The following is a 27,909-nucleotide window of genomic DNA, read 5'->3' as shown; positions in this document are numbered from 1 at the left end:
TTAGGAATAGCGCAATACAGACAGAAGAAAGACGAAAGTCCCACACCCCTCTATAATGCCCACCGGGCCAAGATGGTAACTGAAATAAATAAATAAATATAGTTGAGTGCTCAGCATGTGCTAGTTTTTCCGCATATAGGCTTCGTAAATCCTAAAAATTCATTTGTACCTTTGTGTGCACTTTACATTCGAACATCGGGGCTATGGGCCGAGAGACGCCTGAACAATCGAAAACAATTCCCGGACAGCAGCAGGTGACAATCTATTAAACGCCGATGTATTATTATGCGCAACACGCCTTGAACAGTGTCAGTTGCTCATATACACGTGTGAGAGGCTGACATTTGCATTTTTTTTTCATAAACAGAAAATAGAGGCCCACATATATTTATTCACAAGCTAAATGAATATCAATGCCTCTAAATGTAATAATAATGACTACTGATGTATAATATATTGTCACGCACTTTATGACCAGGGGGCGAGACATGAAAGCACCGAACTTCAAGGCAGAGAGTTTAGCCCAGGGGGAACGTCGGAAGCGGCACACACGAGCAAGCGCGACCACCTCTGCAGGACCCATCTTATATTACATACAACATAACTTAGAGCAGAGACAACCTAAAGACGAGTTCTGATTTTCGGTTATGTGCTTACGCTGTTGCTCGAAACAGACGAACTGTTTTTTTACAACTTACCTTGCGCTATCAGATGCAGAGGTATTTGCTTCGTGGTATTCGAATACAGCATTGTAATATAGATATTTAGATCCACCAATGCCAATACAGTCTTCTTCTGCCACACTACACCCTCACTACGGGAGTGAATGTCCGAGTTTTGCAGTGTGCGTACCTTTCTTTATAAACCTAATTTTGCTACTTTCTTTGTAACAGGTGAGATGCATTTAGAGTGGCACTTTAAGCAGGCTTTCATGTGCTCTGCCTGCAGTGTGTGTGGTTATTCTCATGCAACATGATTTTAATTATTCTTGCTATAAAGATCGCTGCGTATTGCAATAATAGTATCTGAAGTTTTGTAATGCACATCACAGGAGCGACAGCTTCATGATAGCGGTCAAATCACAGTTGGAGTCCGAACTAGTTCATAAAACCATAGATGGATGAAAACAAACATACAGGCATCAGCACTGCATGCGTCGTTTTTAAATTTCTGCAAAGAGAAATAAAACATTTTAAGCGAACATCACCTTCAAGCTCAGAGCTTGTAAGAGCATGAAACACAATTTTGATGGTAACTCAAAGTGACATCAACATTTCACCTCCCATGCATCCGTCAACGGTGTTCCCTGCTAAGTGAAAATCATTGGGGCGTAAAAAAAAAAAAAACGGAGAGGTTAACGAGCAAAATAAGCTGGTTTCTGCAGTAGGTGAAGTAGATTAAAAGGATTAAAGGATAGGATGAAATGCAGCATAAGTTAAGGTGGTAAAGAAAAGAGAAGGAAAGCAAAATAAACTGTCTATTGCAAGAGAGCAAATAGACCTTAGTAACTTTAAAACACTCATCGCAAGCTGGAGACTGATTGTTAAGGTTTGTCTCACAGCATTAGGGATCTTCCTGTTCACAGGAAGGGCATAAGGAAATATGCAAGAAATTCAATGTTCAGCGAGCTACGTTCAGGTCGCTGTCGTGGATTCGTCACGCCACCACCACCATTGTATATGGCACAGGAGGTGAGCGCAGTACGAAGATGAGACCGCATGGAGCAGGCACATTCAATTGGCACTCGTATGGTTGTGTGTTACGCAGTGCCAAAACTAGGAGCGATACACAATTCCCTTTGCTACGAACCAAATCCTTGGCCCATTTACAGGTAATTTATTAGATGCTTGTCACCATAATGGCTCTAAAATGCGACAAGACGCTCAGAACAACACAGAGAGACGACATATATAACAAATCATACACATATGTTCACATCCCATCGCAAGATCAATAATCACTTCAAATGTGCACTGCCTGTTAAGCATACAACACCACGCGCGCACCACCATACAGCGTAATGTTTTTCAGTGATCTCTTTTATCACAAGACAAACGAAGCTGCGAGCTTTCCCAGAGTAGACTGTCATAAAAAGACAGCACTTCGTATGCGAAACTGCCTTTGGTCGACCTATTTACTTTAGAAAGATTTCAAAATGTTTCTGATCACATTTACCTTTTCCGGAGCGAAGATGCCCGTACTGTATCTAACGCTCTGGGAGAACTCGCAAGTTGAGCTACGTTCAGCATGTCGTTAGGAGGGAATATAAAGAAAAGTTCGAAACTGAAGTGGCAAGCGTGTTGCATTAAGGCTACTTCTCAGAAAGCATCCCTTACCAGATGCAAGAGTTTGCCACATCGACTAACTCTCGGCGTCTGTTGATAGTAATGAGTGGTAGTTTTACCGCATTTTAATTACATTCACAAGAGGAAAACATCAAGAACTTGACGTCCGATATTTCAGCACATGATACTTTACATAGAGGAGTGACAGAGGTCATGGCATTCTAATTCCGAGTTTGTCTCAAATAACACGAGTATCAAGTGTCAGCTTGCTTAGCTAATTGTCAATTAAAACTGTACACACTTCCTTCTTAATGTCAAATTTCTCGCAGCTTCTTGAAAAGCGTTCTTTTTTAAACATAGAGGATTCTAAAGGACAGTTGAAAACAACGTTACTGGGGACATGTATTCTGATTGGATGTCATCGTCAGCATTGAACCAGAGCTGTCGACTGAGTTGTTTACTTGTTTCCCTGCCTATAACAGCTCGAATTAACAACCGAAAACTGCTAAGGACGAACAGGCAGATTATTAAACTTCAGCTATTAATTATTGCAGAAAGTAGCCCCATATGTGTTAAAGTCAACTGCCCTTCTCCTCACATATCAGTAGGTCCACGTTGCTACATTGTATGGAAGGAAAGTTTTAATAAAATGGTATCTTTCTCTCTACTGGAAGACGGCACATGTGGCACATGTGGCACCTGTAGAGGTTTTCGGCACACACTGCGCATGCTCCGTGTCCACAGAGGAAGGCCATGTCACGTGGCCTGTCCATACAAATTCCGCACGTATGGCTGTCCTCAAGCTCTCGTATTCTGTTGTCCAGCTCTGTCAAGCTCGGCGTTTGCCCTCTGATTCGCTTCGGTGCCTCTGATGGGTGTCCCGTCTGCAGTAAATACGTGTATAGGATTTGGTTCATTAAAACGCAAAGTGTAGTCAATAAACGCCACTTTACTAAAACTCACATCAGTAAATACGTGTATAGGATTTGGTTCATTAAAACGCAAAGTGTAGTCAATAAACGCCACTTTACTAAAACTCACATCAGTTGTCTCTGCTGCGAAACATTGTTAAGCATATGCTTCATTAGCACAGAGCATATATGTGCGATCGAAAATGACGTTCGTCCTCTGCCCCTGAACTCAGCGCACGCGGGAACGCAAGAAAATATGAGGAAAACTAGTCGCAACGGCGCTCAGCCTCACCAGGCCCCGTACCGCCCGCATTACTCCCGAGCGTCAATTGAGTGGGCGCGCCCAGCAAGCCCTAGAGACGTCATCGAGGAGAGGGCGGGAGGGGAGACAACGCCCTAATGTTTTTGTTTTTTTTTGCGAGTGGTCGCCAGGAGTCCTTTTTAAGAATTATTTGTAAATTACTGGCTCTACGCAAAGTTTTTAAAGTTTACTTCAATAATCACAAACACCGCCTCTATGGACTTCTTGCATTAGAATATTAGGGTAAGTACCATTTCAGGGCACTTTAAATAAGCAATGAGTAGCCCTTCCTCTCCTTGGTCTCTGCGAGGACCGCACCTCGGTCACTCAAAAGGCAAATAGACAGCGCAAATACTGCCACCTGACTTTCATGACTAGAGAGGCCACCATAGAGTATACAGTACCTAAACGGCGAACCAAGATGTTGGTTTGGTTTGTGGCGTTTAACGTCCCAAAGCGACTCAGGCTGTAAAAGACGCCATTGTGGAGGACTCCGGAAATTTCGGCCACCTGGCGCTCTTTAACGTGCACTGACATTGCACAGCACACGGACGCCTTGCTATTCGCCTCCATCGAAAAGCGGCCTCCAAGGCCTGGATTCGATCCCGCATTATTGGGAACAGTAGTCGAGCGCCGTAACCACTGCGCTACCCCGGCGGGGCCCAAGAAGTTGGTAGTTTGGACATGTTGGTGTAGCACGACAGAAACGTACAGCGCGCTGTTGACGAGGACACAAGAAAAGGAACGACGAGACATGTGCGCTCATGCGACTCGTCGTTCTTTTTGTTTTTTGTTTGTTTCCGTTTACTGCACGCCGTTACATCCTGTCATGTTTTAACCATCTTCAACACGTGGAAGTATTGCGGTTTGCAAACACAAGCTAAGGAACTGTTTGCTTCTATTACTGGTTGTTCTTGTTTTACATGAAAGCTTTCCACAAATGCAAAGCATTCGTGGCCGATAAAAAGGCGCGACTAAATTTTAATAAATAAATGTTTCCCCTAACAGAACGCATGAAATGTCTCTAGAACTCCCAGAACAAATATCAGCGCATGTACGCCGTAATGGATGTTCCTTCAAAAACAGCACTACTTACCAAGACCAAACTTCGACTCAATAGGCTCTGCGCATGTCAGGCAGACTTTACATCGACGGCAACGATCCTGGCATGTCATCCTGTCACCACAGGGCTTGAAGATTACGTTCGCCTCTGTCTCCATGCATATCTTGCATTGTCCACCACTGCCGCGTCCAGCAGCGTTTTGCGCCGTTGAGACCTCCGAAACCACGAACCGACTGCCAAAATTGAAGTGATATGAATATTTCAACGATTTAGAAACTTGTACATTGCAAACAGTTAGAACTGGGGCTACACTACAGTGAAAGCCGCCTTCCTAACAAAGCTTTGTCTTTGTTTAGTTTATGAGTTTAATTTTCCAAAGCGACTCGGGCTGTAAAAAATGCCATTGTGGAGGGCTCAGGAAATTTCGACCGCCTGGCATTCTTTACCTGCACTGGCATCTCAGAGCAAATGGGGGCCTTGTTTTTCGCCTTCATTGAAAATCGGCCGCAGCGGCCAGGATTCAATCGTATACATCTTTGGCCACAGTAGTAAAGTGCCCAAACCAATGCACAACCATTCAGGCTGATGAACAATGGCATTAAATTCCGAGTTGGCATTACGTGATATTGTCTGAAGAAACTCTCAACGTGAACTGATGTGTGTTGCCGATGTGACGCAGTTGAAACACTGGAGCACTTGCTTCTTCACTGTGCCGTGTTCGTCGAACAGCTCCACGAAATGGCCACGTTCTACGGAGTGCTGTATAGCGTAATTCAAGGCAATATAATGGCTCTCTCGTCAGCGCAGGATAGTTCTCGTATTTTTCAGGAAACTATTATTATTAATCTCTTCCTGCACTCCTAACAGATGGGCTTAACATGCCGGCGTGTTTCTCACCAGACAGTTATATGGAGTGGTAGGGCGCTCCGCGCGTGATACCTTGAACGATCACAGACAGGCGCCCCACCTCGGCTGTAGTGCGCAGTGCCGCGCACATGTGTTTATGTTTGGCGGCAGGAAGCGTCGCTCGCGTGACTGGCAAGTAGTTTTTTTTTCTGCGTGCGCGCAGCCCACGAGATTCATATATCATCACTGATGCGCGTCGCGGAGTGCCATTTATAAACTGCGTGCGTGTGTGCCTTCGCGTGGTTTTACTAGCATGTGCGGCTGAGCACGCGCAAACGTTTTGCATCTATAAAGGTTTCCAAGTGCATGTGCCATGAACACCTGAAGGTTTTAAAGAAACCTTACCTTTATCCTGACCGCTCTCTATATTACTCCACTCTCTCGTTTTTTACTCCCTGTCTGCTCCCTGGCTGTTTATTTCCGCCGGCTGCCTATCAAGTGCTTGAGAATTGGTTATCAGATATTGCAGCTGGCAAAAATGTTATCTATCCTTTTTTGGTTTTGTTTTAGAATATAGATCACGACGAAGGTGTGCCGATCTGTCTTCTGGAATAGGCTAGAAACGAGACTGCGGGCATGGAGGTCGCAGAGCTCATTGGAACTTCTGTTGAACCGTGCTTTCTGCACTAAGGCGACTTCTAGACGAAAAATGCCGATGAAGACCCGTTTCTCTATTTCCTACCGCATCGCTGTCTATGATAATTACTCTAGCAATTTCTTAACACTAAAAACGCATTGAAGTCTGTGAGCCTTTTCTGCTGCTAATGGCAAGAGTTCAGCAACCCACACGAGCATGCTTCAGTGCTTGCTTTCGGCTTGTATAATAAAACAAAACGTAATAGTTTGCCAAATGTTCCAGTTGGTTGTAGACGTTCCTTAAAAAACAGCAACTTTCTTTTTTTGTCAAACAGTGTTGTAAAAGTCTGAGGAAGCATTTTCAGATGGGCCGCTAAAATCCCGCTCTCTCTACATCTGCGTTCCGCAAACATTCATCAGATGCCGCCAAAAGTGCCACAAATAGGAAAGTGGCTTCTTTTCAGTCGCCGAAGCGGATTTTGAATTATCTCTGATCGAATGAGGCATGTACTTCATCTAAACTGGTATTGAGAAGAATAAACTGTTGCAGGACATCTGTGTTTCAATTTCCAGTGGATATAAGGGAGTGGTTTAAGCGATAAAACCATTTTACGGTTAATATTTAGCGTTGCAATTGTCTGTATGTCGCTGGGTTGGCTTTGAAGTATCCTGAACTATAGTTGTGAGGTCGAGTTTTTTTTTTTTTCAATAACGCGCACTCAAAGTAAGCTGCACTGACACCACCGGAAAGATAACTAACTTAATGCTTACACTCAGTCGGCCTAGAGGTTACGAAATAGCCGCATCCTTGTATATCGCGTCTCAGCTGTGCTAATTCAATACTTTATGATACATTTTAAGGAGAAATGCCCTGCGACAAGTTAACCAAAACATCGGTGTATACCTGCGAATGAGTTCTGAATGCATGCGCATATAAATGCAGGTAAGGCTCAGCAACTAACCTGAACTACTTCCTGAGAAACATTAGATTATGAGGGGGTGGTACTTGGGAAAGCAGGAAAAAAGAGAAAAGAATGCCAGGCATGTAACGTATGCTTAGTCTAATATATAATGATGCGTTGAGTGTGCGAACAATACTGACCTTCTCGAAGCCCAGTTGAGTACATGTACAGTGGCATCAAATCCTTCAGCAATCCCTAAAGGTGTGTTGCCGCACTTATTCTTCTTGTACAGGTCGGCTCCTCTGTTGGCCAAGTATCAGACAGAAGCCAGGCGGTAATTCGGAAGCTGCCGTCCGATCTGCATCAGTACGGCAACGGTTACCACAGCTACACCTTTCCTTAGAGTCTCTGAATAAGTGCGCAGGCCTGCTTTTATGCAGACATGTCAATTGCACTGCGTTGAATGTATGCGCGTGCAGGCTTCTCGTTCACCAGTAAAAACATTCTGCACCGCATATCACGTTCTGCCCACCGTGCACTTATTCCGATTGCACAACTGCTAATCTGAACCGCAGCATATTTATTCAGAACATCGACTCCAATATTTCGAGGTCCAACGCAGTTAACTCAACCGCCAGCGGCTTTAGGTACGGCTCAAACCACTGCGTGAAATGAGCATGACAGTTGAATTTAAAGCACAGCGCACTAATTCCCGGAATGAAGTGAAACTAAAATGAAAATGAACCTGCACCGCTTGAGAGACACGACCGCATCAAGTATTCCCATTCACTCCCATTACAGGATATAGCTTTGACGCAAGTTCCAGCCACTTTAAAGCTTTTGTCGGAGTTACAAACAGTACGCGAATTCAGTATTGCGGCTTACTGGCCCAATAAAATTAGAGGAGAAGGAAGGAGGGCACAAATGCGAGTATTCTATGTTATGCTACATACAAAGCGCCTTCATTGAGCCAATGCCGCTTTGTCCCATGCTTTTGCTTAACAAATTGCAACTAGACGGTGGTGGTTTGTACTCGTATACAGTAAACATGCAATTCCCGCGTTCTCTACCAATTCTCGTGTACGTTAAAAAGCAGGATTTTTTTTTTCATTGAAGATGATCATCGGCGGTCATATTATAGTCGAAAATCAATAACTAGGACCAGGAATTAAATCTCCAGATCCAAATAAAGAAGAAACAAAGTATTCAAACACGACAGAACCGTAATGCCCGATTTGTCCGAGCATGGAAAAACTGCGAAGAAAAACGCACACGAGCAAAGCATAATGCCGAACTGAAACATACAAGAATTCTTTCTTCCCCCGTACTGTGCGGGAATGGAATGTCCTCAAAGCGAATATTGTAGAGGCTTCTACTTGTAGAGGCTTGCAATAAAGCCAGCAGTCTTCTGTAAATAAATAAATAAATAAATAAATAAATAAATAAATAAATAAATAAATAAATAAATAAATAAATAAATAAAAGTGCGCTGTTTTTGAAAGCCACACCATTCCTTTCATACCGCCAGCTTTGTTGCCGCTTGTTATGCTGTCAAAACCACGGTGGCGTGAAACAGAACTTACCTCTTATCTTGTTTTTCCCTAACAAATATATAATGTCAGGTTTCCTCGCATGATGCCATATTTTCTCTTTTGATGTTTTTGTTCCTGGGCTGTTGATGTTAGTGCACTGTTACCCCTGTTGCCCACGTTATTTCAAAGTTATGGCTCAATGATTAATGTAACTTTTTTTGCGCCAGATCTTTTTTACGAGCATGACAAAGGCTTACACTACTAATAAAAATTAACATACAAACAAGTGGAAAGAGCAGGCCGTTTTTTGAGCCGGCTAACATCGTCCAAAAAAACAATTTACATTTCTAATATTAGCAGCTCTGTGCTTTCATGCGCTTAGATTGTTTGCATATTTAAAGGCTATAATAATTGAGCTGACATATTAAGCCCCGCAAATAAGGTAATAAAAAATAAGCCTGTAGTTATATTGTTGCCCCAAGTTATAAAACTAATAGGCTGCTATACGTCATTACAGACCGTAGCAGGGTGAAACATTGTCTGCCGTTGTGCAGTGCTTCACAGATTTTTTTATACTCATCCTAAATATTGCGCGTACTTCATCTTAGAGAATAATTATTATTTAGTTTAGGATCAAGTACGTTCATTAGGTTGCGTATGGGGTTCTGAAACAATAGACTGTTTTTTCTTCTGCCAAAGCACTTCTTACGTGCCTATTTTTTGCTTTACATTTAAGTAAAGTTCGTGAAATGCGAAAAAAAAAAAACTACCACGTGACAGTGCTATTGACAAGTATCAGCCCTACCGGCTAATTATGGATTCACAGCCGCGATGCTCAAGTTTTGACTGACCCGAGTGCCCAAATGCGGCAGCCCTGACTATATATACACCGCGCAAGGTCCCGACCCCTCTAATATGGCACATGTATTCTCCTAGTTAATATTTGCAGTAATACGGAAAGTTGAGCTAGTTGGTACATGATTGCAAATTACCAGCGCTGCGACGGAGAAAAACAACGAGAGAGTTGTTGTTCAACAACAAATTTGATCCCACATTCTTGGGCACAGTAGTCGAGAGCCTTAATTGATGCACCATCGCGGCAGGGTTTCAAACACTGGCCACGAACTATAGCTTCGGTTCATACATGTGAACCTTGCGGCAGCGGGCGCAAAACGCACATATATTTCACTTCTCATGACTGAAGTCAGAAGGCACGTTGTACCGCCTGCACACGTTAATTTTTTAACAGTGGTGGGAAGCACGCGGACCCATTTCCTTGTCCAACTCGCGCAGTGCTCTTGTTGACAGTGGAATAAATTTGCATCTGTTCGGCATTTGTTACAGCACGCAAGCCGTGGTCTGCTGCCATGCTGCGGCGGCAACTGCCCCATCTTGGCATTAACTGCTGAGAAGGTGAGCAATTTTCTTCATCTTGTCGTGAACTGGACCTGCACAACGTTTACCACTTTCATGAAACGAACGGCGTCGTGCAGAGGGTGCCATCATGTTAAGCCGCTGAATTGGGTTTGGCTTATGGGATTTAACGTCCCAAAGCGACTCATACTATGAGAAGTCGTAGAGATGGGCTCCAGAAATTTCTACCACCTGAGGTTCATTAACATGCACTGACATCGCACACCACACGCGTGCCTTGCTTTTCGCCTCCATCGAAAAGCGGCCGCCGCGGCCGGGATTCGATCCCGCATCCTTAGGCACAGCAATCGGGCCCCCTAACCACTGCACCACCACGATCGGACGGTCACACTGCTGAAATGGTGAAGTGCAGCACCACAAGAACCAGTTCATGTAATGCAGGTGAATCGCACGTAGCTACAGTTGGCACGCAGCCCTTCACTTCATAGGCCCTCTCATAACTGGTCTCCAGGTCATGGTACAGGGTAAATCACACTTAGCGGGAACACCGCTCTACTTGGCCACACACCTGCAGATTGCCATTGCATCTAACCCAGTCACGAATCAATGCACAGTGGCACATAAGGTGAGGTATGTCAAGGTAGCATTTCATTTAGTCTGCCTGCCACTCTGCATCAGTTTGCTACCGGTTTGGGCGGAAGGGCGCTCCGCATGTGTGCAGCTACACGAAGCCTTGTTCCGGTTAAGTGTGATGGACCCTGTACACGTCTGCCGTTCGCTTTTTCAAAGTGAGAAGTCTTGGGCAGTGAACGTGTGCAATACCATGAGCGGTACAGCTACAGACTCAAAGCACTCCAAAACTGAAGCAGCAGCAGGTGAGTGGTAGTATCACCGCATCTACGAAAAACGTTTTTCACTCACCGCCATCAAGTGAGGAGCATTAGCTGTCGCTGAAGACGAGAGCTGTCGCAGTCTGTGAGTTACGGCAGCGACATGAAGTACAGTGTCCCCGTCATTGTCCTGTATGTTTACGTCTGCACCAGCCTCGACCAGAAGCTCCATAATGTCCCAATGACCGAAAAATGTCGCCAAGATTAGCGGCATCTCTCCGTTGATGTTTCGAACATTGAGGCTGCACATGCCCTCGAGGATGTAGATAACAGAGTGAATTAACTTCGTAATAGTGGCTTTTAGGGTATATTACTTTAAAAATATGAGCGTCCAAAAAAACATAGCAGAAGCATTTGCATACTATATTTACACACATATACGTATACATATTTACGTCACTGTATGCGATTATAACATTGCTTGTTTTAACATTATATATATATATATATATATATATATATATATATATATATATATATATATATATATATATATATATATATAATAAAAGAGAGACCCTAATCTGCCTTTGCGCGCGACATCGATGTTCTGGTTCACTCAGTCAGCTTGCTATGCCGGAGCAATAAAGCCTTTTCATGCTTATCTTTGCTCTCAATTACGAAATATGTAGTGCATCTAAAACATGGTAGCATATCTAAATCATGTGTCGACTGAAGTTAGTGATTGTGTTCACCTGGAAGGGCAACTGTTCAGCTTGGGCGTACCGTGACAGTTTCCGTAATGGTATTTTTATTCCCGGCTTATAGCTACTATAATATTGCCTTAACAACCTATACTCGGGGTCTCATGCATGCGGATCACATGCGGCCCACGTAGCTATATGGTGCGGCCCGCCGCCTCCAAATATTGCAACCTTCGTTTCGAAAGCACGTGCTTGCTTCACGAATCTAAATCAATATTCTAGTCATATTCAACTAAAATCAACTAAATGGTATCTTCCCAAGACGATGCTCGTTCTTTGGGGAAACGAATATAGGCACTGGCCCCTTCATTTGCGTAAATGTAGGAAGGAAGCCAGCTGCCTTCAAGAGCAAGGACAATGCGCTCTCCAAGGACAAGCTTCAGTGACAAGGCGCCTCCTCTTTCATCTCCAAGTCTGCATTTTTCTTTCCTTTTCAATATATGTGGCTGAGGTGTTTATTATTTGTTGTGCAATTCCGCTACCTTTCTATATAAGCCATCCTGAACTGAGGCCCATCGATAATTATGCAGAATCGAGCAGGTGCGACTTTTGTTTTGCGGCACGACGAATGGCAGGGTGTAGTCTAGGAACGAAAAGTTGGATTTATGTTTATTTTCTTTGTATTTTGCTTTTCTAATTGTTCTCATTTATTCTGGCAATTGTTCTTGCTATTTCTTGGTTCCTGGTCCACGATGGGGGACATTTTGTCAACGCGTCCTTGCTTAGGAATATGAGTTTGAAACTCCTGTTAAATAAATCCCTAAAGTTTCTCCTATTGCGCGTCCCCAGAAATGCATTCGAAACTTTTTGCTAGCAACAGCCATAGGAAAGACGCATACCTTCATAAGCAAGGTCTTTGTTGCGCGGTAGTGTTCGTTGTTGGCGGCCAGATGTAAAGCCGTGAAGCCGTCTTCTTTCGGCGTATTCACCATGTCAGGTCGCTTCTCGATGATTCTCTCAACAATGCTGAAATGAGATTAAATTTTTGCGTTCGTTGGAGAAAGTGACGTATTCCCTTGGTAGCGTTTGTCCCTTCTTTTTTCATATCAGTCAGACTAGAATGCGACCGCTATTGCTCCGACAGCATTATAGACGATATGGCAAGAGATGATCGCCGTAAATCACTGTCCTGTAGATGTTAAGCATCGAAATACATGTAGGGCTCCGCAGATACCCCGCCAGGAGGAGAAAAACAAGTTATAGGTAAATTTTAAAGAACCGACCACTGTGAAAGCACTAAAATAGAATTCTGCCCTAGCAGCAACGAACCAATGCCGGCATGCCTATTTCATTGGGCGTGTATAAAATACAGCACAAGCAAGTTATTTGAAAACGATGAGAAAAAAAATCAAATACTTGCAGGTGATTTCCTTTTAAGCACGCCTCGTGCAGAGCATTAAAGCCACGGTTGTTCATGACTCTCATGTCTACAGAAGGGAAGTCTATTAACATGCCGGCTATCTCGACGTTACCGGTGGTGATGGCGTCATGTAAGGCCGTGTCTCCTACGAAGTCCTGAAACGAGAATTGGGAGCTCTCAGAGGAATACTCGATTAGACGCAGATGAGAGCACTCAAATTCCGCTGCACGTCTTTAGCATCATTGGGGAGAAAAGCGAACAATCTGTTTACAAATGAAAAATGTAAACAAAATATCAGCAAAAGCTGGAGAGGCTGTTCACTCTAAAAGGGGGCCATAACACGAACTGAAGTGCACAACCTTGTGTTAACGTCAATGCGACCGCTGTAGGACAGAAGCGTTCGCACACAGTCAGTGTTCTCCTTCAGCACTGCCACCTGCAGCGCCGTTCGCTTCTTCTCATTCTGGGCGTTGATGTTCGCACCGGCGTTTAATAAAAGGCGCATGATTCCCGGCTGCTTTCGGAAAAATAGGAGGGAAAACGTTGTCACTGCGAAATGCAGCAAAACATTTCTTGTCTGTGCGTCATTGATTGTGATACTCTCCCCATCTCTGCTGCTGTCATCCAGTTCTTCCCAGTGGGACATTCCGCTCAAGTTTCTCTTCGAAAAATAGCCTCTGTACAGGCATTCGCATTTATACAGTACCGTGATACCATTAGGTATGTGTGTTTCTTTAACTATGCACCCTCTTATTATATATGACAATGTTACAGGACACGAAAGGGAAAGTATTGATTTCTCTAGTATTGTAAGGTTACCAAAAAAGGCATTCAATCTTATACAGTCAAACAACGCGCGTCAAGGATACTTTCCTAAAAACTGCGATGAGCAAAAGTGTTTTCTACAAGCTCCAATTTCTATATCGTAACGAGGAGTCGCATTAAACGTGCTGCGGGAGCACGAGTTGTCACCGAAATAAAGTTACTTACCTCTTTTTAACTATTTTTTTATATATAAATACGCTGTTAATACACCCCTAAAGGGGCTGTGACACCAATTTTTTGGGGGGGTTGGATCACTCATTGCATCAAACACTGCGTATTGCTCCTGGACACGTGATCGCACGCTCTCAGATTCAGATAAATATGTAGCAAATAATTTATTTCCTTATTTATACTGACCAATCTCTGTTCCTCAGTGGTGGGTGGTGTTCTGACGTCAGAGCGAACAGGAGGAGATGCAGCGGCGATCACCTGGGTACAGTACAGGGAACTAGGGATTTCACAAGGGGAAGCTGTACTCTAAAAGGGGGCACGAAGCGGTGACGCTGCTGTTGGCCACACTATAACGCGTTTACACGCGTTGCTTTGGCGTTTCTGACATAGTCTAAAAAAAGATTTGGTAACTTGTGTTGCACTTCGCGCCTGACTCTTAAATCGAAATATTTGTTTTTAGGTACGCATAAAGTACCCTAGAAGGTTTTCACCGCAAAATAGCAACTGCTCAAGCTCCATGCAATCCATTGGTTTCTGGCGGCGTTGCGATCGCACTCTCTTGAAATTGGCCCGAAACGGCCCTGCTTTGGGGACCAGCTAAGGGCCCTTCTGCTGCACTATATATTGTCTAGTTCGCTGTAGCCTGTGCCCAAAAGTCGTAAAGCAGTACGGTTGTGTCGTCTGCTCAGGCGCACATGGTACGCGTTGCAGCACCTGTCGAAAGTCGGCCAAGTGTATGAAATGGAGCATCTATATGTGCTGAGAAAACTTTAGCAACAGAGGGCGGGACCGTGTTCCCCAACCGAGCGTTTCGCTTAAGCTTCTCTCAACTCTTGGCTTTAGCTCTGTCACGCATCAACGCTGCTGGTTAGTGGACGTCCGTATCGGTGGTTCGTAGCTGCGAAAGCTCATCAGAGAGCCGATACCCTTTTCACATTCCAACAGCGTGATGCCTCACTGTCCGAAGTGACCACAATCCGCCGCCTTCCACTTCATCCCGTCCTCATCCGCGCCATGAGAAGGCTCTGAATACTGTGGCTGTTCATGCTCTAGTCGCTTTTTTGAATGATAACTTATACAGCTGGTTCGTCTGAAATGACCGCGACCTGGTAGTAGCAGGATTGCCGGTGCCGCGCGTCGGATATAATCGGTGGCTGCGTAACAAAATTGGTATCAAGGTAATTTGTGGGTAATATATTATTGATTGGTGTTTTATAGGCGATATCGAGTGCATGATTAAAGAAATGAAAAAAAAAGTAAGAAATGAGGATTCAAAAGTGTCAAAATGCTCAGAATGTAAAGCCAATATTTTTTGATGTTGTTGTTTTTGAGACTGTAGGAAGAAAGAAAAGAAAATGCACGGGCCTGCTACTGGCTCTGTAGCTGCGCCACTTCCGCTGCCTCGTGCGGACAATGGAGAAAACGGAAAAGAAAGAATATGAAGAAGAGGGATAAAGAAAGAAAAACGCGTGTTGCAACAGCCGCCGTCCTCATGCACCAAAGGGGTGGCACCTCCCTCATTTTTTATGCTGCACTTTTGTCAAACCCTCTGGTATTCGTAAATGAATGCGTCATAGTAGTACCACAGTATTCAGCATATACCATGGCCCCTCCCCCCTCGCCATCTGAATGAACCGGTGACAGATCGAGTCACTTCAGCATGCTTCCACCTGAGCGCTGCCCCAGTTTACGAATACGCGGTAGCTTTGCCTAGAATCATTTGCCTGAAGTGCAAGATTCTCCCTAAGCTAAACAATATTTTATGGTTTGCACCGGTTTTACGTTAAATTGTAACGCAGTGCGATAACTGCAATATGCACTGATGAATGTGAGCGCAAACATGGGGGAACGCTTCATACCCGGGTTGTTGAAGCGTCGGACTGGCGACTTCATCCCATTTGACCAGCGCTCTCGACTTTAAATCGCTTTATTAGAAAGTCTATATGCTGACCATTGATAATTGAAACGGTGCAATTTATCCGCAAGCAACATCGACAAGTTGGTTACTACTAGTTGGTTAATGTATAGGTTCAACTTCCGAAAGCCGCTCTGACTATGAGAGACAGCATAGTGGAGGCCTCTGGAAATTTTGACCACCTGGGGTCCTTTAACGCGCAGTGGCATCGCACAGCACATGGGCGCCTTGCTCTTCACCTCCATAGAAAAGCGGCCGCCGCGGCTTGGATTTCTTTTCCTCATCCTTGGCCACAGCAGTCGAGCAGATTAGCCACTGCACCACCGCGGCGGGGCAAGTTGGCGATTGCTTCCGGGCGTTTGCAGCATTAGTCACCGATCATGTCACGCACGCCATGCCGCCTGACAGTGGCGCTTTCCGCTCATTATATGCATCCTATAAGATGCCAAGAATCGTCGATTTCCGATCACTGGTATCAAAACTATACTCTAAGATCATTTGCGTTCGCTAAAACTTCCGAACTCTCTCTGCACATCTGTCGTCATCTCTCATAAACGAACTCCGCGGACGAGCTAGACCTACTCGTCGCAGTGGGGGCTAGCGTTAGCTAAACATTTCATCGGTGCTTACTCTGAGTGATTAAATATAGTCTTGTTGTGCAAATATGTAATTCGAAAAAGTACAGAGGGAAGCTAGTCAGTATTATCAGCGAAGTTTAGATCGGGTGCGGATGCCGCGGCGCACCGGCAACACGGCACCCGCGATCTGCCCACCGACCGCTGGTACAGCACGGATGGCTGATGTCGCCCGTCGCGGCACCGTTGATAGCACGTCCCTACATACTGATATCACTATTCACTTGCATCGCTCTAAGCTTCATACGTCACTGATTATCGCGCTAGCGATGGGTCTCGATTATGAAAGAGGGCATTTAACCACTCTTTGGAGCGGAAATAAAACGTATTTCAGTTGTTTGTTGTATCCAATACTTGGCCTTTGATGACCTTACATATGCAGACGAAGCCCATAACGTACTTTTTATAGCCTCATATGGTGTCTAAACTCCTTTAAATGAAATTCAAAACTATAAGCCTGCGGAAATTCGTCACTCACCCGAAAGCTCTGTAATGCTAGGGTCTATCATCTTCCCTGTCTTTGGCTTCAATATTACTTCCGTGCTCTATCAATGTCCGCACCAGCACCTCGTTGCCATGGAAACATGCAGCATGCAATGGCGACTCGCCCAAGCTTCGCCTTCCAGGTCGCTGTGAAAGCAGAGTTTTTATTTTACAACTGGTTCCCTACGAGTAGGAAATAATTATAAAGAATGATCAAATGATGTTTGCCTTAATAAAATTGAAATGTTTTCCTTTTTTCTTGTATATCGTTATTGCGTTGTGTATGCATTTCTAGCTGTAAAATGGAATCGTGGTGAATATTACAGTGCTTAGAACTGAACTAAAATTGACCAACTTCAAGTTTTTCTACTTGGATTTTCGCTCGAGAGTATAAAGAGAGCCCCATAAAGTACTAGGCGACAAAAAGAGTAATAATTTACAGCCAAATTAGAACCGCTGCTTAAGATAATCTTCATTAAAGTGAATTTATCATTTTTTTTTTAATTTGCTATCCGATAAAATGCAAAACATTACACACTACAACATTACGAATTTCAGACAGAAAACCAAGATAACATAATAGTTAAACACTCCTGTTACAATGCAACTTATGCTAGTGCCACATGTGGCCGGGCCGCCAGAGGCAAAGAACAATGCAAATGGGAAAAGCACAGGCATTTTGAAGATATACTAGGGAATATTTAATGAAGTGAAAGTAGTCAGTTGACAGGTAGGGCTGCTTCTTTTCGGTGTTCCTTTCTGTTCACTCTTTTCCGCAGTATAATTAGTACTGTCGAACCGAACAACGAACTAATACATATAGAATTTTTGTGGAAAGAATTCCCCACGAGATGCAGCAGTATAACGATTCACGCCATTTTCAGCACAGAAAATGTTACAAGTACCTGTATCTCGTACTTATGGTTGTTTTAGCTATAGTTATTTATCCTATTATGTATTATGTATCTTCGTTTGTATCTGCATTTACGATACTGCCGAAAAATATAGCATTGTAATCTTTCCATTTGCAGACGACTGAGTACGTTATGAACAGGTCAAGAAAACTACGGATCAAATTAAACAAATTATACAGAAACTCAGGCAGTGCTTTAATGACTGGCAGATGTCAACCAATCCGAAAAACAATGGTTCCACGGACGTTACACAAAGAAAGAACCAGATCGTATTCCCTCAAAAATACCGCCACTCCAAGTGTGTCGGAGCGGCGTTACCTAAATCCAATCATTCTTTCCTACCTGACTTCACCATCGCATGTCTAACAGCTAACCCGAAAACCAATGCAAACGCCATTTTCCTTTTACAGCGCCATCTTAGAGCACTCGACTGTTGTAGCTAAACATCTTGCTTACGTCATTTAAACATCCGATCCTTGTGTAGGCTTTTTTTTTTTTTTTGCGCCTAAAAGTAACCAGTAGACAATCGAGATAATTCATAGGAAAGCTGTGAGTATTTATTATAGCATTTACAAGCATATTGATTCCCCCATTTCTCTTTCAGCGTGCAAGGATTTACACACTGACTATAGTCGAGCGAGGCTATTGCATTTGATTTCGTATCTACTGCTCCCCAGCTCTCTTAGGGTAAACTGCTCAGAGCTGATACTTTAAACTCACTTGACAGGTTTACAGGAAAAGCTAAATAGGGCAAAATGTCCTTGCATTAATAACTCTGCTCTCCTGATTATCATAATCTGTGTGCGAATGGAATAAACTGCATCCGTGTGTAACTGGATATATGTTTGTTACTTTTTGCTGAGAAAGTAGTTGGTTTTACTTGTTGGTAATGATGTTTACTTTCTTGTATATGTTCCAAGCTGCTTTTTATCGTGGCTTTGGGTCTAAATCTGTGTAAAAAATGTTAAAATAATATATAAATTTACCAGGCATTCAAGACCACTGGAAGGTCCTTATTCCACCTTTATACCCAAAATGAGCAACACTACAGTTGACAGCTTCTCCCAAACTTATTAAATCATTCTGCGCATTAAGTTGCACGAACCATCAAAAAATAAGTGTCCCGCATTTCCAGCTACCACCTACCACCTGTCAGCACCATACCAGTTATTTTTATGTCACAACGCCGCCGCCGACACCGACGCTGTCGCCGGATTTTAGTAACGGGGACTTTTAACGTAATCGCGTTAATAAGTCTGCACAAAAGTGTGTCTTTTCATTGACTCCTGTAATAAAGCCCCATGGGGGTTTGCAGTATGTGGATAATAAATATCTGATTACAGCCAACTGAATACAGTGGCAAAATGTTCACGTGCGGAATTGAGCATTTCCAGCAAGAAAGGTGTGTACTCTCCAGCTGCAACCTCGCCTTCTAAAAGCTAGTTTCGGACCACAGGTAGCTATTCTGCGTAATACTAGTCCTAGTATTGTGTTACGGAGGTTTAAAGAAACTTAAACGAAGTGCTAGCGCGGCTGCAGAGAAATTAAAAACAGCTGCTCAGCGCTTGCCAAATACCTAGTGAGGACCAGTCAGCACTTTCTGCACCACAGACTGTCAAACATTGTCAAATAAATTCCAGCTAACCTGTCCAATGAGGTCTTCAGTGCCTTGAATCGCCTGGAAAGGCCTGGATGGCGTTCCATGTATCCGATTCTCCATCTGACCAAAAAAGGAGCCTAATGTCATTACTAGGCACAAGAAACATATCTTAGAGTGGTAGCTGTACGATTTCATGTATAACTCCGAGAAAGCTTCGAAATGCCCACTGACCCTTCATCCCAGCCAGGATCAAACTGGAGCAGCCTGCCTAGTGAGAAGTCTCCCTAAGTATAGTGTACTGTGGTGAACTGCTGCACGACTACATGACTTACTGCTTTACTGATTACGCATCATGATAACAGTGAATAATGTAATTGGGGTGAACATTTTTTACGGTACATCGTCATATATTGTTGGACAGCTTACGTTTAGTATAATTGCACTGTAGTAGTTCTAGGTTTTATTATTCGCCGTTAAGTGGGTAATTTTTAATACAGTTGCACTTCGGGCTACAACATTAGGTCATACGTCGTTGAATAAGCTATATCTAGTCCAATTACATGACAATAATTGCAGCTCTAATACGTTAACTGTGATCAAAAATTAAAATTTCCACTACAACGTCGTCATATATCGTTGAAAAGATTTCCACAACTAGAATCTGAAAATATATGGCGTCGCACACCTGTGGCTAGATATTAGCTGCAACCAGGATTAAACTCTTATGGTTTCTTTATTGGCTTTAAAGAACGCTTTAGTTGATGCTTGTCGCTGCTGTAAAACAACATTGTTCAACAGTTTATGGCGTTTATTTAAAAAAAATTCTAAGAAGCGATGGTAAGCATCAGTTTTGTGTGTACTTCTAGGTGTATGGTGCTAGCTATCCTATAGCTATTTGCTTTCTACAGCGTGACCGTGATCTCAAAGTTGCCTTTTCCGGAAGCTCGAGCACACAACTAAAATCTACTGAACTAAATGTTCAGTGGTACCTCACAGTATATGGGGACGCCACATACTAGGGCCGTAGAACTTTGCAGTGATGCTCACTCTAGCCTCTGCGCACAGCTGCAGTCATTTCAGGCTTTTTCATCTCATTTTTTTATGTCGTTTTGTTTTCGTTGTTATTGCAGCTTTAGTTTTGAAAACAAAGCCACCAGTAATGATAAACCAACAGATGCAAAATTGCATAGCACAATAGTCCCCCTCTGCTATGTGCATGAAGTGCACCTAGAATGTTTTCGAAACCAAAAACTGTGCATGCATCGCAATATTTTTTTAAACTTTTCTTTCTTAAACTTCAGCAAAGACACTACTTCCGCTGATGTCGAGACAGCGTCAGAGGAGCTTTTTTTAACCTACAAGCATCACAGCTCAATCTAATCCGTCGAGCTCTTGCTTAAATCCGAAAACTTAGCTCTGCAATGTATCAGTAGAGTCCCGGGTGGCGTACGCACCTTTTTGTTCGAAAGCCCTAATTTGTTCGTTAGGAGCTTAACAAAGTCGTCTACCATCCTTTAACGCTTGCGTGCCTGTAAAATGGCCGCAGCACGTGGCAGCGGCGCCCTCCATGTCTCGCCTGTGCAACTGCCAGGATTCCGAGATTGTAACCCGCCCAGCCGATATCTCGATGTGAATGCGCAAAAACACTGCGACGGGTACTTTCGGTAAATATAACCATATTTAATTACCGTTGAACATCCGTCCATTTTCCTTCCTGCTCTACAACATCCTGCACTAGACTGAGGAGGCTTACAAGGCAGTAATCTAAACTCAAATATTGGGAGCCCACAAGCCCAAACATGCCTAAATACTGAAACAACAAACATCGGGCTCGCCTTCAGCATTAGTGTGCGACTTGCATATGCAAGTTTAACCTGACTCGAGAGACTTGCGTTTCCAAATTGTTAGAATCTACGCGGTAACTGCTCTGTTGGAATTTAGGGCGATAGTTTTCTTTAACGAAATTAAATATAAAACTGCGAAAGCGGCTCAGATAGAAAGATTTATTAGATGCATCTAGCATACTGAGTGCCACATTACCGGTTAGCATTACCGGAGTGCCGTGAATCACCAGAGTGCACGCGACGCGTCGTTGCTCACCTTGAGGGTGCCAGATGGCGACAGGTGCTCGCAACTACGCACATGCCCGCCGCATCGGGGCCACTCCGATCAGGCACACTGCCGATGGGAAGGCTCCAGGTAATCAGGTAACGCAAACGGTAACACAATACGCGATAGGCTAAATGTGTATTATTAACTGATAATTAAATCACGACCATTCAAAGAAAGTTCAAAATGGCATGCTAGTGGTACTGTCAGAAAACTCATTCACAAGACAGCACTTTAACTGGTGAAACTACTTGAGATTATGGCCAGTTCTTGGTTGACGCAGGACTGCCACAGTTCATGAACTGTCATCCCGCGCCATGGAAACTAACGGTGCTCTGAAATCGCTATGCCCATGTGTGAGGCTTTCAGAGTATCTGTATGTATTATTGCGATGTCGTTGCAGTTCACACCAAGTTTGATTTTATATTGACGTTGCAACTACTTCCATAGACACTTATACTACCTCCTCGCCTCCGATTGATCCCATGGGCCCCTGGCCAACGAAGCTGCGCTCGTCAAAGCTCGTGCGGATGTCTCAACCTGGCGGCATGCAGTCCAGCTACAACTTCCTAGGGTTGGCATCAACAAGCCTTTTGAGGAACGGCTGAGGTTGTTTTATGTCGACTGGCTCACTGAAATACGCGCCATAACCCTGACATGCAGCGCATCAACTTGGCGTCTCAAGAAGCTGTAACCAGCTGTATAGAGACCACATTCTAGATGGTTTTGTTGGACACTCGTTCAGAAAGTGCCGCATTTCGAATGCGCTTGGTGCAAGCGAAAATCGTGCACTGAATAAAGGGGACTGTGACAGGGAGACCTGCGGCGGCAATGACGTGCCAGCGGAAACAGGTTCGTGACAAGTGAATATCGTTTGCATTTTGTAGCTGTGCTCAGTCTCATTTTTCGGATCGACCTCCATTCGGGTAATTGTTTTCCTGGCCTTCAAATTTCAGGTGTCGGCTTAAAATCAAGGCTGTCTAAGATTCGAAATAATTCTGTGACCCTTGCACTTTTCAACATCTGCATCACAAACATTATCTCGAAGCGCCATATTATGCCGTCAATGTTACCTGAGTCCGTCACACGTGCACCGGGAGCAGGTTGCACGGAGAGGTGATTGAACAACCATGTGTGGCCGCACACTTTCACGAATATGTCTAAATCGGGCTGTATGCCGAGTACAATACCCACCTTTCCGATGCACTGTAAATAAAACCATAAGCGAATTTTTATACGCCTGAAAGAAGGATGCGAACTTAAGGTGATGACATTTTGCGATTACGATAGTATTTATGCCGAGTCACATGCCCTCAAATATAGCAAATTTATTCTCGCGATGCCTTTCTTGAAACAAAAAGCATGAGAACATTCTCCTGAGTTCGCGCGTGCGCGCATGTCTAGCAGTCAGTGCTTCTGTGTACGCAGTTTCGATGGCGGGTGCGGGGAGATTACCTACAAAGCAAAATTAGTTGGGTTCGCAATCTCAAACACAAATCTCAGCGCATATTTTGAACCCCTTCAAAAACATCTGTGGTGTATTAATTTAAAAATGTGTCAGCAAAGTTTGCAACAGAAATCGCGCCATGCTTCTTTAAACCTTGGCGATGGCACAGTATCCGCATGGGCAGCACATAATTCGGCAGGATTAAGAAATACTATAAAGGCAAGCAGTACACCTTTGGCAGCTTATTAATAGTATCAGGCAAGTCTCGTAATGTATCTTTAGAGTAGTCAAATTATTCGTCTGTATATGTTTTGCTTTCAGTTTCTCCTCCTTGCTAGACTGATCAATTCATGCCCTCTCTTCAGAAAGGTAGACTTTAGTTTCTGAAAAGGAAAGAAAAATATAGAACGACTCTGCCTGTAATTTGGGCTTTACTTTCGACCACTTCTTCAACTAGTGTGAACTGAACTGCACATTAGGTGTGCTAAGTGAAAAATAGACAAGCAAATAGACAATACGACGTATGTCGTATGACGGATGCGTAGAAAATACGCAGAAACATGGCTGATTCATGCATACTTTCCGATACCTACCTATTTCCATATTATGACGGATGCGTAGAAAAGTGTTACCCTTCCTGCAAGATATCACAGAAAAAAAAAATCAAAAGAGTAAGTTGTCCACTTACTCTAGCCATTTGGTCAGTGTATCCTCCGTACCCATTCTGTAATTCCTTGAGTGTTTCAAGCCTTTCGCAGACCCTGACCCTGTCGTCCTTCTTGTAGGCCGGAAGCTAGTAAGCAAAAAAAGTTACAATATTTTTTGGCTCCAACTTCTAAGGTAATCAAGGTGGCAGCGATAACTCAGGCTATCATTGACTTTTTCTTCATAGTCAGAAATAATTTCAAGCACTAAATAGGATTAACAAACGTCCATGGCTGCAGTTCGCAAGTTCTCTTCATTTGTCGATCTAACATGCGTTTTGCATCGCAAAGAAGGCTGCAAAATTTTTAGCATAAAAATGTGATCTTTTCCCATAATCCGCATGCACTCCTTCATTACGCTTACATCATATTTCCAATTAGTCGTTATATATACTTACCTTCTCCAGCACAGCAGAGTTGAGATGCCACGTGGACTTCGCCAGTTTGTAGTGAACCATGATGCGCCACCATCTGGCTTCAATGCCTGGACGATGCCGACGGTTCCGAAAATCTGCTAAAACCAATGCTCTAGAGCACTTGAAAAGCTCATGCTCTGAACGATAGCTCATAATAGGAGTCAACGAGTCTAACTCACAATTTTATATCTTTCAAGTGGCCAGGAAGAAAGCGCCATGACTAAATGAAATTTTCACACTCTTGACATCTGCGAGGGATGTCAAGTCGTGAGTGCGATGTCTAAGGCTGCAATTGTTATTCGCATGTTGGTATCTATGCAATGTTCTATTTGATATTTACTTTCAGTGTGGATGAATTACGCAGCGGCTGCGCGTTTTTCATATTGCTGGACGACGGTCTCGCCTGACTCGTCCCACCGCTGACGCCAGTTGTTGCACCGTGGTCACGCCTTGGTCATCCCACTGCTGACGCCAGCTGTTAGATTTTGGTTTCCGCCTGCGAATCGTACCGCTGCCACCAGTTGTTAGATGCGGGTCGTGGCCCCTCGGTAGCTTTGGCCTGGCGGCTCCGTGACTCGGCGGACGGCATCAACGGTCCCAGCAAAGACAAGGCGTCTTCTAACAAAACAAACTTTAATACAACATCATGAAGGAGCGAGCACAGAAGCTTGCCCGGAAAGAAAGCTAACACGCTCACACAGCCGGTGCCCGGCGTCGTCTTTTCAACGTCTCAAGACGTAGTCTCGTCTCAGCGGAGTCTGCCGCTGCATTTTATACGCTTGTCAGTTCATAGGGAAAGGGAGAAACTTCGTGTCCGAACAAGTCGAGATGACTGAATCGTCGGTGGCGCGACAGAAATCTCCTCCACCTTCAAGACGGGCTAGGGCGACGCACTCTCTCTCGAGCGCCGGACTTGGCCAGCGTTTGCACACAAACGCACGCACACACATTCGGCGCGTGCAACCTCGGCGTGCCGAGACACGCCCGCGGGAGGAAACGCTGGGCGGCCGACCGGACGGCGACGAAATGGCCGAAACGCTCGCTGCTTTGCCTGATGCTGCGCTGCGGCCCCGACGGTAGTCGCACATGGCGGTGGCGAATCGTAAAAATATCAACGTAACTTATTCAGCAACGAGAAAAATAAAATGGCAATGAAACAGTAATCTCCGGGGCCGCCGAGTAACTGGCGGCAAGTCTGTTCATCGCAGAAAGATCGAAGACATTCTAAAACCGCTTCAGTAAACGCTTCTTACGATAAGAAAGGCTTCTGCATATGTACGACAACATTTACTCTTTGATTTCCTGAAAGTCTGCATCAAAATATGACGCCAGTTTCATTTTTATAAAACTGACACCCGTCCTCATCTTTAAAATTAAGAAGCTACCTCGAAGTTGCAGTGTATAAAGCCTTGTATCTACGGATGCATGCCGACTAATTAAATAACCAAACATTTGCATGTATCATCCCTCTTCACACGCTACAAACAAGTTAAACGACTCAAAAGGAATAACTTAACCACATTTCAGACGCATATATTACGATGCACTAGCCGGCTTCAGTGAAGTTTTGATGAACCACTTTGATTATATGCTTGAGACACACACAAAAACAACGAAGGAAGACCGGACAGGGAGCTTCGCATAAAAACAGATCCTCACATTGACTACATCCTATCTTCATAGTGTTTGTATGTGTCTCGTGCCTTTCATAAAAATGAATTTTTCCAACTAGCACCCCTCCCCCCCCCCCCCCCTAAAAAAAATGTTCTTTTATCCTTGATGAATCCTGAAAAACATTATGCAAGTAGATATAACCTGCAGACTCCATTTCGCTATAGTGCAATTTGAGAAGACGTTTTAACGCTTACTGGACTTTTATAGTTTTGCCCAGTGGTGGTTGTCAGAGATCAAATCATTTTATTTTGAAGGTCTACAATGAAGAGTGTCGAGCTCCACACCCGTAGAACGTATATTGTTGCGATAAAGGCATCAAGTAGTTGTTTTGCCCCCTATCCACATTTAAAGCTCGTTCGTTCTTTTTTAGATCATTTCACATAAGTCACAGGCCCGAAGTCTTTATCGCTATATATTAGAGCTATATTAATTTTACGGCATTTTCTGACTGCGTCTCGGCTGGATTTCTTCCTGTGCGCACAAAACGTGCGCTTTCCTATATTATATAAAAACGTGAATAAAGCTACGAACGATTACATGGAAACAAGAAGTGGATCTTCTAAATTTTAGAAGCATGCAGCCTACAATGAAAACCTCTAGCTCTGGTATACACATGAGGGCATTCTATGTCTGCGTAGCCCATTGCACTCCTAAATTTTGGCACGTTCGCCGCCAGTGTTAACAGGCAAAATCACCCACTTCCTCACAGCTTGGTTTCATTTGCACCTTCGATATATTTACGTGACATTAAAATTCAGAGTTAGGTACCTACGAGAGACATGTTGGGTTCCCATCCCCCGTAGCTGTTCTGAAGAAGTCTGAAGTTTTCCACTTCCATGGTGACGGCCACTCGGTCGCCAACCTTGAGGCGGCCCTCATCTTCTACATATTTGCACGCGAATGACAAGGGGCAACAAAACGTGAATACACATACAGTGTTTACGGAGCCCGAAAAAAACAATATTTCTGACCATTGTCTTTTTAAACTCGCAAAACGTTGTTTTGATCTCAGAGGCTTTCAACACGAGTCTTTTATCATTTTCGTGAAGCCGCTCGCACCCTCTTAAAAAGCAAAAAACAAATTTATGGTGCTATATCAAAGAAAACGTTTTCAGGCTTTGTCGTAGTCCACAACAAATCTTCCTATTCAGCCTGATTTGGCCACATATATTATTTCGACTACAGGGATTTATTCATGCTCTCCCAAGGACGCGGAATCGAATCCCGGCCTCGGCGGCAGCTTTTCGATGGAGGCGAAAAGCAAGGTGCCCGTGTGCTGTGCGATGTCAGTGCACGTTAAAGAACCCCAGGTGGTCGAAATTTCCGGAGTCCTCCATTACGGCGTCTCTCATAGCCCGAGTCGCTTTGGGACGTTAAACCCCACAAACCAAACCAAAAAACGTCTGTGATCCCTCAATCCGTGCCCTAACAGTACTACACCGACCCTTTTTGAAAGCAACAGTGTGCGTGCCATTCAAATTGTCGCCATAGCGCATTCAATCAAAACGGCTGAGCACTAGAAGGTATAATAAAGTTTAATTACAAAAAAAAAGTGGGAAGCACTTTTTAACACATCCTTATAATATGCTCTCTCATTTTCTCAAATTTCCAGGAACGTTATTAAGCACATAGTACAAAAAAAGTCAGACCCTTTAACAAATATTGTCTTAGTTGCATTTAGATCAAAGGCAAGTAACAGCGGTGACAATATGTTTGGTTAGCGCTGCAGAAGCATTTAATATTTGTGAATATATATCATTAATTCTATTGTTGATTACAAAGAGACGGAGATCAAGAGGATTTTTCTACCGGGTATTTACGGCAGCGGACCTCTGTTTTGAATGTTTATCACCGCTGCTCACGGGAGCCAGCATTGATAGAACAGTAGGCTGTGCAAGTAAACGAATTATTTCGTACCTGACTGAGGGCCCTCCGGATACGCTTTAGAATTCCTGGAACCCATGTCAAGAACCTTTCTAGAAATACAAAAAGGGCCAGTGTCAGCGTTTCATACTGAACCTGATAACAAACAAATTCTAGGAGTGTGTGATGAGAGGCTAGTAGCAGGAGATAGGACACAGAAATCGCTCGTTCTGCCTGCCTCTTTTCCGTGTCCTGTCTCCTGCGTAGTTTTATATCTTCAGTGATAAGAAACAGTGTTGCTTGTGTGCCACAGTTTTGCGCGGTAAAACTCAGTTTCAACGTGAGTAAG

At 43.9% G+C, this 27,909-nt stretch overlaps 1 protein-coding gene and 1 pseudogene across 2 annotated transcripts in view; one reads left to right on the top strand and one right to left on the bottom strand.

Annotated features, from left to right (window-relative positions):
* The window catches only part of LOC146202210 (uncharacterized), a 46,614-nt gene extending 34,784 nt beyond the window's left edge, over nt 1-11,830 (top strand). The window contains exons 3-5 of the mRNA XM_084600409.1: nt 9,821-9,889; nt 10,572-10,725; nt 11,769-11,830. Coding sequence (XP_084456535.1) covers nt 9,821-9,889; nt 10,572-10,725; nt 11,769-11,830 — 285 coding nt within the window. The remainder of the gene's footprint in view (nt 1-9,820; nt 9,890-10,571; nt 10,726-11,768) is intronic.
* On the bottom strand, nt 1,644-27,909 carry LOC146202209 (E3 ubiquitin-protein ligase MIB2-like; annotated as a pseudogene). Its single transcript, XR_014703663.1, has 11 exons — nt 27,615-27,909; nt 26,470-26,576; nt 24,006-24,118; nt 23,592-23,696; nt 19,393-19,467; nt 16,829-16,980; nt 12,805-12,959; nt 12,284-12,410; nt 7,145-7,302; nt 4,594-4,793; nt 1,644-3,169 (listed from the first exon to the last, which is right to left on the bottom strand). The product of XR_014703663.1 is annotated as an E3 ubiquitin-protein ligase MIB2-like (transcript).

This window comes from Amblyomma maculatum, chromosome 1 (assembly GCF_055883805.1).
Source record: "Amblyomma maculatum isolate TAMU_Amacu chromosome 1, ASM5588380v1, whole genome shotgun sequence".
Lineage (NCBI taxonomy): Eukaryota > Metazoa > Arthropoda > Arachnida > Ixodida > Ixodidae > Amblyomma > Amblyomma maculatum.
This window is presented reverse-complemented; position numbering and strand designations above follow the sequence as displayed.